General features: G+C 45.8%; 1 protein-coding gene across 1 annotated transcript; it reads right to left on the bottom strand.

The window, feature by feature from the left end:
• Nucleotides 1-5864: 5864 nt before the first annotated feature.
• On the bottom strand, nucleotides 5865-10951 carry LOC133682462 (uncharacterized). Its single transcript, XM_062105803.1, has 4 exons — nucleotides 9310-10951; nucleotides 8267-9190; nucleotides 7808-8161; nucleotides 5865-7690 (listed from the first exon to the last, which is right to left on the bottom strand). The coding sequence occupies exons 1-4, from the start codon at nucleotides 10949-10951 to the stop codon at nucleotides 5865-5867; spliced, it is 4746 nt and encodes a 1581-aa protein (XP_061961787.1).
• Nucleotides 10952-15000: the final 4049 nt, after the last annotated feature.

Genomic DNA, 15000 nt, shown 5'->3' with positions numbered 1-15000 from the left:
GACCTCCACAACGAAGGGAAAGAAGGTCCCTGACCAAAAGAATGGACTTCCACAGAGGGAAAGAGTGTTGATTGGGTTGAATCGTCCAGACATCTTCATGGTTTAAATAATAGTGATGGACCCAACGTATCCACACCGAATCCGTTTTGAGATGAAGATTCCAAAGCTGCTTGGCCAGAAAGCTACTGTTGCGAGCTTTAAGGTCAAAGAGACCCAGACCTCCTTCAACTTTAGGCAAGCAGAGAAACTTCCATGCAACTAAGGCTGAGCCATTTCTCCCAGTGTTCCCTGTCCATAAAAAATTCCTGCAGATACTGGTGACTCGGTGAAGAACCACCTCGGGCATAGGAAAGATGTTGAGCCAGAATTGAACTTTCCCAAAGAGCACTGATTGAAGAAGCTCAAGACGACCGGCATATGAGAGATGTTTGCCAATCCAGCCTTGAACGGATAACTCCAAGGCATGCAGTAGAGGAGAGAACTGACTAGCCAATAGACGATGAGGACTCAAGGGAACCCCTAAATAAGTGAAAGGGAACAACCCTTCCTTGAATCCTGAGTCAGTGAGGATGGTATGCTTGTGAGTATCCCTGACTCCCCCAAAGAAGATAGATGATTTCTGTGGATTGATGACCAGTCCTGAAGTTTGTCCAAAGAGGTGAAGCTGCTGAAGAAGGCATCTTACCGAAGTTGCATCACCCCGTGAGAGAAGGAGGATGTCATCAGCAAAAGCAAGGTGTGTAAGCTGATGAGACTGGCATTTAGGATGAAACCGAAAGCCAGGCTGTTGAGAGGCTAGAGTTACCATTCTGGAAAAGTATTCCATACAGCAGATGAAAAGATATGGGGATAAAGGATCTCCCTGTCTAACACCACTTTTGCCCTTAAAGAATCCATGAAGATCACCATTCACTGCAACAGAATATGAGACGGTGGAGACACATTGCATGAGAAGAGAAACAAACCGGCTTGGAAACCCAAACTGCAATAGGAGCTGCTCTAGAAAAATCCATTGAACAGAGTCAAATGCTTTTCTGAAATCCACTTTCAACAGGCAGCGCAGGGAGGAACGTTTTCTGCCATATTGTCTGAGAAGCTCCTGAACAAGGTTAATGTTATCACTCATACACCGTCCACCCATGAATGCATTTTGTAAAGGGCTGATAATGGTTGAGAGTGCACGAGCCAGACGACAAGCCAAGAGTTTTGCAATGACCTTATAAATGACATTGCAGCAAGAGATGGGCCTGAAATCAGATGGAGAAGTAACATTAGCCGATTTAGGGACTAGAGCAATAATGGAGTGATTAACCTGCCTTAGAAGTCGACCAGTAGTGAAGAAATCTTGGATAGCAGCACAGAAGTCATCCCCAACAATGTGCCAAGCACGCTTGAAAAAGGAAGAAGAATAGCCATCTGGTCCAGGGGCTTTGTCATCCCCTATGCTGAAGACCACCGTGCGGATATCATCAGAGGTGACCGGGGAAAGCAAGAGATCTTGAGAGCTTGAGGGGAGACATGGACCACTGTTAATAACCTCACTAGCAAGAGGAATGGTGGGGGTGGACGTTCCAAGCTGTTGCTGAAAGTAATTAACAAAGACTCTGCCAACTTCCTCCAAGGAGGAGCTTGGACAACCTTGGTCGTTCATAATTGCTGGAATGAAGTTCTTTCTGTGAGTATGATTCAGCAAGGCATGAAAGAACTTGGTGCCTCTATCACTCTCTTTAAGGAAATTGCATTTGATCTTTTGGCTGAAAAATTGTTGCTCTGCAAACTTAAGATGAGAAAGCTTAGATCGGAGAAACTTTTCCTGGTCCAGTAAGCTATGATCGTCTCTATCCTGGTGTAGAGATAATTGGTGAGCTGCCAACTCGTTCTCAAGACGAGAGACACGCTCTGAGATGTGGCTGAAGTGAGCCCGATTGAGTTCTTTTAGAGGCTTCTTTAGAAACTTTAGGCGACGACGCAAGATGTACATGGGGGTGCCATACAAATCCAAGGACCAATGAGAAGAGACAACATCAAGGAATTGATCATGTGAAGCCCACATGTTGAAAAATTTAAAGTTTCGTCTTCCTGAGACTTGATGATCCAGACTAACTTTAGCAGGAGAGTGATCAGTAAAAGCTCCAGGAGGAGCAAAGTGAACCTGCGTCAAGCGCTGTAGGGAAGCCCAATATGGATTCGTCATAACCCTATCAAGTTTGCTCCATACAATACCATTGGTCCAGCTGTAGTGACAGCCAGATTAATTCACATCCTGAAGGCCAAGGTCTAAACAGCATTGATGAAAATCAGAGGATTCATAAGAGGAGACAGGTTCGCCATTGTGTTTGTCTGCCGAAGAAAGAACTGAGTTAAAATCTCCAAGAATCATCCAGGGGCTTGAGGAGTGCCAGCTTCGTAAATCCGCCCATAGAGGTCTCCGAGCAGAGATAGAGTGGAACCCATAGACAAAGGTTATGTGGAAGCGGTATTGAGATATAAGACTATGCACAGAGAGATGTAAAGCTTGAGCAGTAGAAGAGATCATATCAACAGAAACTGTGGAAGGATTCCAGAAAACAACAATACGAGCAATCAAAGCCGTATCTGCATTGGAAATATATTTCCAATCCCGAAGTCTCAACCGGTGAAGGCTGGCAACCCGAGAGACAGTCAACTTAGTTTCAAGCAGGCCACAAATATCCATACGAAATTTCTTCATGAGGCCAACCACCTCATGTTGTTTCAGGGGATTATTAAGACCCCTGACATTCCAGCTGTATATAATCATAGAGATGCAGGAGAAGGGATGACCCTTCTACTACCAGGGGTGGTCCTCTTGCTATGACGCTGCATAGTGGTGTTAACTGAAGTCCCCAATAGAGGAATTGCAAAAGGCCTAGGGGCCAGAATACCATCACCCAACTGGGGAGGCTGTAACCGGGAGAAGCAACTACCAAACCAACCTCTGCACCTACAGGAGAAACCACTTCTACACAGGCAGGGGAAAGATGTGCTGTGCTGGTAGTGGCAGTAGCAATGCCTAAAGATGGTGGAGGGACAATAAAATCTGTATAGGCAGGAAGTAAAGCAGGAGAAGGAGTATTACCAGAAACTGCTTCCACGGTCGTCCCCTTGAGAGGGGATTTGACTCGTTTGTGGGACTTTCGTCTAGACTCCACCATTGTCCAGCCCTCCTCCGGGCCAACACAGGGTGCAACTGGTTGAGGATCCACTGCAGGGGAGTTCGATGTAGCCAAAAGAGGAGCCGGAGCTGACGACCGACTCTGTGCTGGTAAATCTGTGGTGGTGTCCTGCACCTGGTTTGATATGCGGGGGCCTAGTCTACTAAAGACTCCCACTTTGTTGGCCTGTGGATCCGAAGCAACTCCACCCTCTTTACTACTGGAAGCAGCTTTGGAACAGAGCAGACGAGTATGTCCTATAGAATTACAGAAATTGCAGAATTTTGGTAATGATTCATAAATTACTGTTTGGTGAAGCACCGGACCTGATGGTAGAGGCACAGTTACAGATGCAGGAAGGTCTTCACGAAGATCAAGCTCAATAAGCACTCTTGCATATGACAGACGAGAGAGAGTAGAAGTCATATGATCACATTGAATGGGCTTGCCTATAACACTTGCAATTTTGGAGAGACATACAGGGGACCAGCAGCAAAGGGGGAGGTTGGGGAATCTCACCCATACAGGCGCCTTCATCATCTCCTCATTGGAGAAGTCAAAGAACTTTGTCATCGGCTTCAAAATGAGTGGTTTGCCATACACGAGATACGGTCCTCCCCGAAGAGCAGAAATCTTGTCTTCCTCCCGAGTAAATCTATATATCAGCCATCCAGAGGCATGGATAGTGAGAGAAGCTTCACATTTCCAAACAGAGGAAATGATACCATTTAATGCCCTATAACCAGGGCTTTTCCCTGAGACATAACCCACTGCGCATAAATTCCAGACCTCAAACTGAGGTTGAAAATCTTCCAGAGAAATAGCACACGATTTGGTAAGGTGATTAAGGGGAAAATTTCGTAGCTTTGTGCAAAGAGAGGGTGGTCGATCCGAAGAAAAAAGGTCACACCAGTTACGACCCCTGGAGGCTGAGGGAGGGGGGGGAGGTGCTGTAGTTGCCAAAGGAACATCCACCTCCGCAAGAGCAACTGGAGTGGACGATGCAGGCACTGGGGAAGCAACAGGATCTGGAAGGGGGCAGGCAGGGGAAACAACAGGGGAAGCCACAGGATCTGGAAAGGGGCATGCAGGGGAATCAACAGGAATCGAATGAGCACCTATAAGAGAAGCAGCAGGGACAGAGGGGGCCTCAATCACTGAGGAGGTGAAGAATTGAGACCCCCCAGCACAGTCATCGCCAGAAGAGGCATAATCCACTTCCTCGTCATCAAGAGCATCATCGTCAGAATCCACAAACACATGGTTGATACTGGGGGATGGATCCACATGGAGCTGAGGTTGAAAACCATGAGAAGCTGAGGGGACATGGGGATTAGACTTGGGAAGCTCTGAAAAGGGGACAGGAGGCGGGGAAGGATTTGAATTTGAAATTGGGGGAACAGTGGCATGAACAGTACGAGACGAGGCCTCTAAAGCAAGAACAATGGAGGCATTCAAATCAGCCACAAATTGTTGTTTAAGCTTAGATATATGGGACCCAGCCTTTTTCTTTTTGTTCGCCATAGACCAACAGAACAAAGGAAGGAGGAGAGCAGACCACGGCAGGAGATCAAACACGAAGGAAAAGTTTCACACAGAAGGAGAGCATCTCTCTCTAAATTCTCTCTCTAAGTTTTTTACTGACACTCTGACTGACTGAGAGCTCTTTCTTTCTTTTTTTTTTTTGATCAAATGTAAGAATTGTATAGATCAAAAAGAAGCTGGAGACCAGCAATACAAGGAAAAGGGAAGAAAAATCCCTTGACCAAAATAGAAGCAAGACAAGCATGCTCAACTGAAAGCAAAGGTAACAGACGCCCTTGAACAAATCTTAGAGAACTGATTCCCAAGATCGACATATAAACAAACCTATAATCAAAGGGAACAGGCTCCCTTTAACAAACAACAAAACCAGAAGGCAAAAACAAACTAGCATATTGTGAACATATAGGGGACCCAAAAACTGGCCGTGAGACTCCTTCCAATGCAGATGATGACATGCCGGGAACAACTTAGACCCAAAAACCAAGCTGAGCCGTGAAGCTCCTCAAGCCATCTTCCACTTGAAATGCTTCAGCCTCCAGCAAGAAGAGAAGTAAAGAGCCCATGCAAGCGGGAAGAGTCCAAAACATATACCTGATGGCCAAGCCGAGCCATGCATGTTCAAAAACATCTTCAGCCTAGCGAAGCCAACGCAGCTGCATATTGAGAACCCACTTTCCCCAAGCATGGAGCAGCGTTACCCTCTCACAGCCGCGCTGCCATAGGGGACCACACTACCTCAACCAATCAAAACCATGCAGAAAACAACCCCAAAGATAAGCCGAAGAAAAGCAAAACACCAGCAGCCAAGAACAGTGCCAGCAGAGCATCCGTGCAGAGCAACAAATACAGAGAAGAAGACAAAAACAGCCCACAATTCAATTACCAGCCAGAAAGGAGCCGCCAAGAGCCATTTCAAGCAGGGAAGACAGAGCCAATTGCACTCTACCAAGTGCCAACCGGAATGATTTACCAGCCAGACACAACCATGCAAAGGAACTATAATCGATGAAGCCAAGCCACGAGAATAATTATATCCCCATGCAGAACAGAGGAACAGAGACTAAACAGTGCAGGGACGTTGGAGCCATGCATGTCCCATGCAAAACCATGCAAGACAAGGCATTCAAAAATACGCCAACAGGCTCATCAGAATGCAACACTGTAGGCTTGGTGAGTATTTTCATGGAAATACAATATAGTATAGAACAGTATCTGGAATTTCTTGAAAATAGCTTCAACGGATTTCCCAATGGTGTTGAAAATTCTCCTATTTCTTTCCTCCCAGATCAAATACACTAGAATAGCAAGAGATACTCGTCTCATTCTCGGCTGCAATCCTTTTTTGTTGTTGTGTAGAACCCTTGCGGCTCTACTTAGGGAATGCATAGTGTTATGGATCTTAAGCCAGAGTTTGGCCTTTCGCCAAATAGAAGACGTCCAGTCACAAGTGAAGAAGAGGTGGTCATGAGATTCATCAGCATTCAGGCACAAAGGGCATATAGGATCAGGGGATAGAAACTGTAGACGATCTCTGGTTCGCAGCTTGCCCAACATAGCCAGCCATAGGGAAAAACTGTGCCTTGGGAGAGACCATTGTTCCCAAACTACATTGGACCACTGTACTGGAGCGGCTTTGTACCTGAAAAAATCATATGCATTGGCTGTAAATGAGCATGAGCCAGATTGCCAATTTGAGAGCAGCTGCTGCACTGGAGCCTCCCCGCCACAGAGGTTAAGCAGTCTGTCACGAATGGAGAAGATAGATTTCCACAGAGGGGAATCGGTTTTCTTAGCTTCCAAGGACCAGATGGATGCTCTTGAAATGTAGAAGTGATCTACCCATCGAATCCATAGAGAGTCTACCTTTAGGTGAATATTCCAGAGATGCTTGGCGAAAAAGTTGGCATTTCTGGCTTTGATGTCATGAACCCCAAGACCCCCTTCATTCTTTGGCAGACACACTTGCTTCCAAGATACAAGAGCATATTTGCTTCTAGACATATTGCCAGTCCATAGGAAGTTCCTGCACAGGCTAGTAATCTTTTTGATCACAACAACTGGGATAGGGAAGATGCTGATCCAAAATTGCACCATGCCATGCAGGACCGATTTAATCAATTCCAGCCGACCTGCATAAGAGAGAAACTTTCCAAGCCAACTCTGAATAGTGGATTCTAGCCTGTGAATAAGAGGAGAGAATTGACTGGCTAGGAGTCTGTGAGGGCTGAGAGGGACGCCGAGGTACTTGAAAGGAAAGCATCCTTCTGTGAACTGGGAGAGGTTGAGAATTGCCTGCTTAATGTCCTCCGGTACACCCGCAAAGAAAATGGAGGATTTTGTTGCATTAATAACAAGGCCAGAGGACTCTCCAAAGATATGAAGCTGCTGCAAGAGAGTGTTAACAGAGGTCATGTCACAACGACAGAGCAAGAGAATATCGTCAGCGAACCCAAGATGACTAATTTCCAAGGCTTGGCATTTGGGGTGAAAGTTGAAACCCGAAAGCTGAGTGGAGCTTTTTAGAAGCCTAGAAAAGTACTCCATGCAGATAATAAAGAGATATGGAGATAATGGGTCTCCTTGCCGAACACCACATTTGCTAGGGAAGAAACCATAGAGATTACCATTTATGCAAACAGAGAAGGAGGCAGTCTCAACACATTCCATAACCAGATGAACAAACCTAGCTGGGAACCCCAATAGGTGCATGAGAGCACGAAGAAAGGGCCACTGTACTGTATCGAAGGCTTTCTTGAAGTCAATCTTGATGGTGCAGCGGGGTGACACACGTTTCCTCCCATAACTTCTCAGCAATTCTTGCATGAGATTTATATTGTCAGCCATGAGTCTCCCACCAAGAAAAGCATTTTGAGAGGGACCAATGATATCATGAAGAACGTGAGCCAATCTCCCTGCAAGTATCTTGGAGATAACTTTGTAGGTGACATTGCAGCAAGAGATGGGTCTGTAATCTGCAGCTGAGTTGGAAGTGGTTTACTTGGGAACAAGAGCTATGGTAGAGTGGTTGAGCTGCTTGAGTAGCCTCCCTGAGGCAAAGAAGTCCTTCACAGCTGAACAAAAGTATGTACCCACGATGCTCCAAGCTTTTTTAAAGAATGCAGATGTGTACCCGTCAGGCCCTGGAGCTTTATTATCATCCATACTGAAGAGAACCTGTTTAATGTCATCAGATGAAACAGGAGCGAGGAGATAGGCATGGGAATCAACATTAATGCAGGGTCCACTTTGTACCACCTCAGCTCGCAGAGGAATAGTGTGCTTGGATGTTCCCAGTAAATCTTTGTAGTAAGAGACGAACTCTCTACCCATCTCTTCTGCCGAAGTAGTTAGCATACCATCACTTCTAACTATGGCAGGAATGTGGCATCTTCTGTGATGCTGGTTCATCAAAGAGTGAAAGAATCTAGAGCTCTTGTCACATTCTTTAAAGAAAGCACACTTCAACTTTTGGCTGAAGAACATTTTTTCAGCTGACTTGAGATTAACAAGGTTGAGCCTCTACAGCTTTTCAAGAGCAAGGAGCTGACCGTTGTCCATGTCATTTTGGAGAAGAAGCTGAGTGTCATCCAGGGCCTTTTCAGCTCTAGCAACCCTCTCCGAAATATGGCTAAAATGAAGTCTGTTGAGAGACCTTAGGCCGCCCTTTAAAAGCTTGAGCTTTTTGCACAGGATATACATGTGCGTCCCGTAAGCATCTGAAGACCAATATTGGGAGATGGTGTCCAAGAACTGTGGATGAGCAGTCCACATGTTGAAAAATTTAAAGTTCCTGTTGCCGTGAGGAGCCCGAAGTCCCAGCTGGACAGTAGATGGAGCATGGTCAGAAAAAGCCCCTGGAGTGTCGAAATGAACGTGAGCCATTTGTTGCATAGAGTACCAGTGGGTGTTCACCATCACCCTGTCAATCTTTGTCCAGACCGTGCCATTTGACCATGTGAAGTGGGAGCCTGTAGCATGCAAGTCGGCAATACCAAGATCAGAGCAGCACTCCCTGAAGTCTGAAATTTCGTAGGTAGATACTGGCTCCCCATTGTGCTTGTCCTCCTGAGAGAGGATTGAGTTAAAGTCTCCAAGTAGGAGCCATGGAGAGTCCACACTCCATCTTCTAAGGTCTGCCCACAAAGTCCTCCTGGCCGAAATGGTGTTGAAACCATATATGAACGTGGCTGTAAAACAGAATTGCTGAACCAAGCTTGTAACTAGAACGTGAATCCCCTGAGCAGAGGAGTGAAGCATCTCAACTTTTACTGTGTCAGGATTCCAAAACACAAGTATACGGGCATAAGCTGCATCGCCAGCATTGCTTATAAACTTCCATGTCTTCAACCGGAATTTATGCAAACACTCTACTTTTGCCAAAGACAACTTGGTCTCTAAAAGACCACAAACATCCACCTTATTTTTCTTCATGAGGCTTACTACCTCATGTTGTTTGAGAGGGCTGTTGAGCCCTCTCACATTCCAGCAGTGGACTAACATGATTGAGGAAGAGTGGGGGGTTCCCCACCACTACCAGATGATTTGTTGGAGTTTCTTTGCACCAAGCTCCTAGAGGGCATACCCGATGTACCTTTGTGCTGCATTCTGTTGACATAGACATCAACTGTGGCTGCAATTGCCTTCCCCTTGGTGGATATAGTCTGAGTAGAAGAACGAATATTCACTGCAGGCAAAACCTTTGGTGAAGGTGAGTGGTGCTTATTACCATGTTTCTTCCTCCTTACAGTTTCCCAGCCTTCTGAAACTACCGCAACTGGGGCTTGGTCACGTTGCTGCTCCTCCTGAGCATTCTCAGAAACCTGGGGGTCAGTGGGAACTTCAACAGAGAGGTTGAGCTGCGAGCCTGTGGGAGTAACAACAGGGGAGTTATGTTGAGAATCTATGGGAACAGCAACACGGGGGCTGAGTAAAACACTGCCTTTGGACGGGGCAGTCTCCTGTTCTGTTCCTTTCTTCTCCATTTGTCTAGGAGCAGCCTGATTTTTTGAGCATGCTCCGGTGGAATGCCCAAGCACTTGGCAGCTTTTACAGAATTTTGGCAAGGTCTCATATATGACCTTTTGACAGAGAAGGTTTCCATTTGGCAGCACTACATCAATGGAAGACCGAAGGTCCTCAAGCAAATCCACTTCCACCAAGACACGAGCATATGACAGCCTCTCCTTTGTGGACGTCAGTTTATCACATTGGATTGGCGTCCCCAGAACACTGGCAAGCTTGGATAAGCATCTTGGCGTCCAACATTTTAGAGGCAAGTTTGGAAACTTCACCCAAACAGGAACATGAGTCATTACAGAGCAAGAATAATCAAAATATTCTGTCATTTGGCGCAGGATTAACGGACGCCCATAAACCAAATAGGGACCGCCACACAAGACAGCCAGCTTATCCTCTTCATTTTCAAATCTGTAGATGAGCCAGCCCGATTCATGCAAGGTGAGTGAGGCTGAACACTTCCAGACGTTACCAATAATACTATTAAGAGCCCTGTACCCAGGGAATTTACCAGACACATATCCCACAACACAGAGTTTCCAATCATCGCTAGAGTGATCTAAGTCCTCTTCTAGGAATGGACAAGATGGAATAGCAGTATACCCAGAGAAATGCATGAGTTTGGAGCAAATGGGTGTGTTTCTGTTAGAGGAAAAGAGATCACGCCATCTACCATTAGTTGAGGAAGGAGGATGGGGTTTACCTGCTACTTCAATATTTGATGGGTTAGACTCAACACCGCTAGGCTGTGCAGGTGCTACAGGGTTTGCCTGAGATGGAGAAGGTGGCAGTTCGGAGGAGACCAGAGCAGACTGTGGGACCACAGGAGGGGCAGAAGGGCCAGGAGGCACTGCCAACACTGGTGTGGTGAAGAATTTGGAGGCCCCCTCATAATCCTCTTCAGAAGAATCAAAATCAACTTCCTCATCTTCGTAGTCGGCACCATCTGAACCATCTTCAACAAACACATGCTTGATGCTAGGGGACCCAGGTTCATGTGGGGGAGAGTGAAGACGAGGATTAGAATGAGGACAAACAGGGGGGAAGGTAACAGGCGGGTTGAAATTTGAATTTGAATTTGGGGGGACTGTAGCATGAACAGTATAGGAAGAAGACGGAGCCGCTAAAGCAAGAACAGTAGAATCATTGACAAGCTGAGACTTTTGCTGCTTCAGACGGGATAAATGGGACCCAACCTTCTTCTTTTTGTTCGCCATAACCAAGAGGTGTCAAGGTTTACAGATTAAGAGACAAGGACGCAAACAGTGGAAGAGATCAAAGAACACGAGGGGAAAGCTTCAAAAAAGAAGGAGAGCATCTCTCTCTAATTTCTCACTCTAGACTCTTACATCTTTCTTTTTTTTTTTTTTGATCAAATGTAAGTATTGTATAGATCAAAAAGGAGCAAGACAAGCTTGCAATACAAGCTGGAGACCAGCAAAACAAAGGACATACATAAACAGGCAAAGGGAACAGGCTCCCTGGAAAACCGAAGAAGCAAACCACTGAAAGAAATAAAAATAGCGATAAAAAAAACCAACAATGGTTATGATAGGAACCAAAACATATAAGGTTCCCAACCTAACACAAAGCAGATACAAGCTTAAGCAGATACAAGCAGAAGCTGACAACAGAAGCTCATAGCAGGGAAAACTGGAGCCAGAAGCTCGCAAGCTGAAGCCAAAGCAGATACAAGCAGAAGCTGACAACAGAAGCTCATAGCAGGGAAAACTGGAGCCAGAAGCTCGCAAGCTGAAGCCAAAGCAGACAAGCCGATGAGCATAAAGAGAAAGAGAAAACCATGCAGAGAAACTAGGGATGATGAAAGGTGGTCATCCATGTAGAGACAATGACTAGCCATCCATGCAAAGCATGCCAAGCCATGCAGAGACGTAGAAGACTATCCTTGCAGAGATAGGTGCAGCCCAGCTAGGAACCAACTAGAAAAACAGGTGGCAACAGCTCATCCATGCATATACAAGGAATAGTGAAACACAAGAGAATATAGACAGATGGCTAAAAATTAGCTGAGGACCAGAGGACCGGTGGTAAGAAAACCCAGCTAACAGCAGAATTGCCAAGCAAATAAGGCCACATGCAAGGGTACGCAGAGCCCTTTCATCATCACATTCAGAGAACAAACCATAGCCAATCAGAAGCTCCCACTCAGCAAAAGTAAATGAAAAATCATGCAGGGACCATGCAAAAAATGAGGAGCCATGCACGTCCACCTCTCAACCAGCCAAAAGCAGCAGCCAACATTGACTCCATGATGAAGAGACGTGGAAGCACCATGCAGTTAAGGAGATGTAGCCAATCAGAGGACAGCAGAGCATGCCATGCAGTTAAGGAGAAGCAGCCTTCCAGCATTTAACACGCCATGCAGAGACGCGGAGAGCCATGCAACAAACACAAACAAAGACCAGCCAAAAAGAGCAACAGGAAGATATGTAACAGCAGCCAATCAGACAGCAAAAAGCCAGTGCAACCATGCACGTGGAAACTACAAAACAAGAAACTCAGTAGGAGCTGTAGAATCGAACAAAAACCAAAGCAGCCCATCTTAATGCAGATCAATGATAGCATCACCATAACGATCAGCAAAACAGTCAATTAGGAATGGGAAGATCACGCTGATGAAAGCGCAAGATCATGTAAAATAACACTTGGAACCGGCGAAATATAAGCTCCACAGAGGAGCAGGAATTTTCAAAAACCCGTCTGTTCCTTTCTTCCCATATCAAGTAAACAACAATGCTGAGGGATGTTCTTTTCATTCTAGTGACAGCAGATTTCCCCTTGAAGGGAAGGCCTCGAGCTGCACTGTTGATCGTGGTCATGCCTCTGTTGAGTCTAAGCCAGGATTTGACTTTCAGCCACAAGGTGGAGGTCCAGCTGCAGGTAAAAAACAGATGGTCGTGACTCTCTTCATGATCCTGGCAAAAAACACAAGTAACGTCAAGGGCAATGAAATGCAGCCTGTCCTTTGTGCGCAGCCGCTGAAGCAAGGCAAGCCATAGGATAAAGCTATGTCGTGGAAGACACCAGGACTCCCAAACCACATGCACCCAGGAGACCGGGGTTCCTTTGGTTCTCAAGTAGTCATAAGCATTAGCCGAAAAAAGCTTAGTAGTATTGCCCCAGCTTTGCAGCATGGAGATAACTGCGGGTTGCCCCCCACAGTCATCCAGGAGACAGTCACGTAGTTTAATAAAAGATTTCCATAAAGGAGAGGAGGTTTGTTGCAGGGGGACTAGCCAGATATTGGTGTCTTGCAAATAAAAGTGGTGCACCCAACGTATCCAAATAGAGTCAGCTTTCATGTGAATATTCCAGAGCTGCTTCACAAGAAAGCAATTGTTCCTTGCTGTGATGTCATATAAACCAAGGCCTCCTTCAGCCTTTGGCAGGCAGACGTTCTTCCAAGCAACCAGTGCAGACTTATTCCTGAATGTACTACCAGTCCAAAGGAAATTCCTGCAAAGACTAGTAATTTGTTTGAGAACACTCTCAGGCATAGGAAAAATAGTAAGCCAAAATTGAACCATTCCAAATAAAACAGAGCGAAGGAGTTCCAGCCGCCCAGCATAGGACAAGTTTTTGCCCATCCAGCTTTGAATAACAGTTTCAAGTTGATGCAGGAGGGGATAGAACTGGCTAGCCAGAAGCCTGTGAGGGCTGAGGGGAACCCCAAGATATTTGAAGGGAAAGCTACCTTCCGAAAAACCAGAGTATTGGAGGATAGTTTGCTTCAAGCTGTCACCAACACCACCAAAATATATGAAGGATTTTGATGCATTAATATGAAGTCCTGAAGCTCGGCCAAAAGCATGGAGTTGGTCAACCAGAATTTGTACAGAAGAACAATCCCCTCGGCATAGAAGGAGAACATCATCAGCGAATGCAAGATGACAAATATGATGAGGCGCACACTTTGGGTGAAAATGAAAAGCTGGCTGCTGACTGGCCATGCCCAGCATACGGGAGAAGTATTCCATACATATTAGGAATAGATATGGAGAGAGAGGGTCACCTTGCCGAACTCCACATTTGCCAGGGAAGAAGCCATAAAGATTGCCATTAACCGCAACAGAGTATGAAGAGGTTTCCACACATAGCATCACGAGATGAACAAAACGCTGGGGAAAACCAAGCAAATGGAGGAGCTCTGAGAAAAGGCCATTGCACCGAATCAAATGCTTTCTTGAAATCAACTTTGATGAGGCATCGGGCAGAGGTCCTCTTCCTACCATAGTGCCTGAGTAATTCTTGTGTCAAATGTATGTTATCAGTCATGCTTCTCCCACCAAGGAAAGCGTTTTGAGCTGGATTAATGATGCCCTGAAGGGCATAACCAAGCCGGCCTGCAAGAATTTTAGAGATGACTTTGTAAACCACGTTGCAACATGAAATGGGCCGAAAATCATTTGCAAAATTAACATTAGCAGATTTTGGAACCAGTGCAATAATGGAATGGTTGATCTGCTTTAGGATCCGACCAGAGGAAAAGAAATCCTTTACTGCCTCACAAAAATCAGCTCCTACAATATCCCATGACTGTTTGAAAAAAAGAGAAGAGAAACCATCCGGGCCAGGAGCTTTATTGTTGTCCACACTAAAGAGAGCATCCTTGATGGCTTCATTGGTGATAGGAGCGAGAAGAGAAGCAGAGTGATTAGGGTCCAGACAAGGGCCACTATGTACAACTTCCTCATCAATGGGAGATATAGCCGAGGAGGTACCAAGAAGACTCTGATAGAAATGAACAAATTCAGCACCAACTTCATCTAAAGAAGTAGTGAGAGCCCCGTTGCTACACTGGAGAGCAGGAATGAAGCTTTTCCTATGTCTGTGGCTCATCAAAGAATGAAAGAAACTGGTACCTCTATCACTGTCCCGGTTCAGGAGAGATATATCATCTCTAGAATCATGCAAAAGGTGATGGTGGTGCTCCAAATCAGCCTCCATTCTAGCAACTCTCTCCGAAATGTGGCTGAAATGCAGCTTGTTCAAACGCTTTAGGGGTTGCTTTAGAGATTTGAGCTTCCTACACAAATTGAACATGGGAGAGCCTTCGGGTGGAAGTTGCCAGCCAGCAGAGATCAGGCTTGCATACTCCGAGTGTTCAACCCACATATTGAAAAACTTAAATGGCCGACGTCCTGGGGGAGAACTGCCACCAATGCAAACATGGGCTCCTGAGTGATCAGAGAAAGCACCTGGAGTCTGGAAATGCACATGAGAGGTGAACTGAAGATTGTTCCAC

This window comes from Populus nigra, chromosome 2 (genome assembly GCF_951802175.1).
Source record: "Populus nigra chromosome 2, ddPopNigr1.1, whole genome shotgun sequence".
Lineage (NCBI taxonomy): Eukaryota > Viridiplantae > Streptophyta > Magnoliopsida > Malpighiales > Salicaceae > Populus > Populus nigra.
This window is presented reverse-complemented; position numbering and strand designations above follow the sequence as displayed.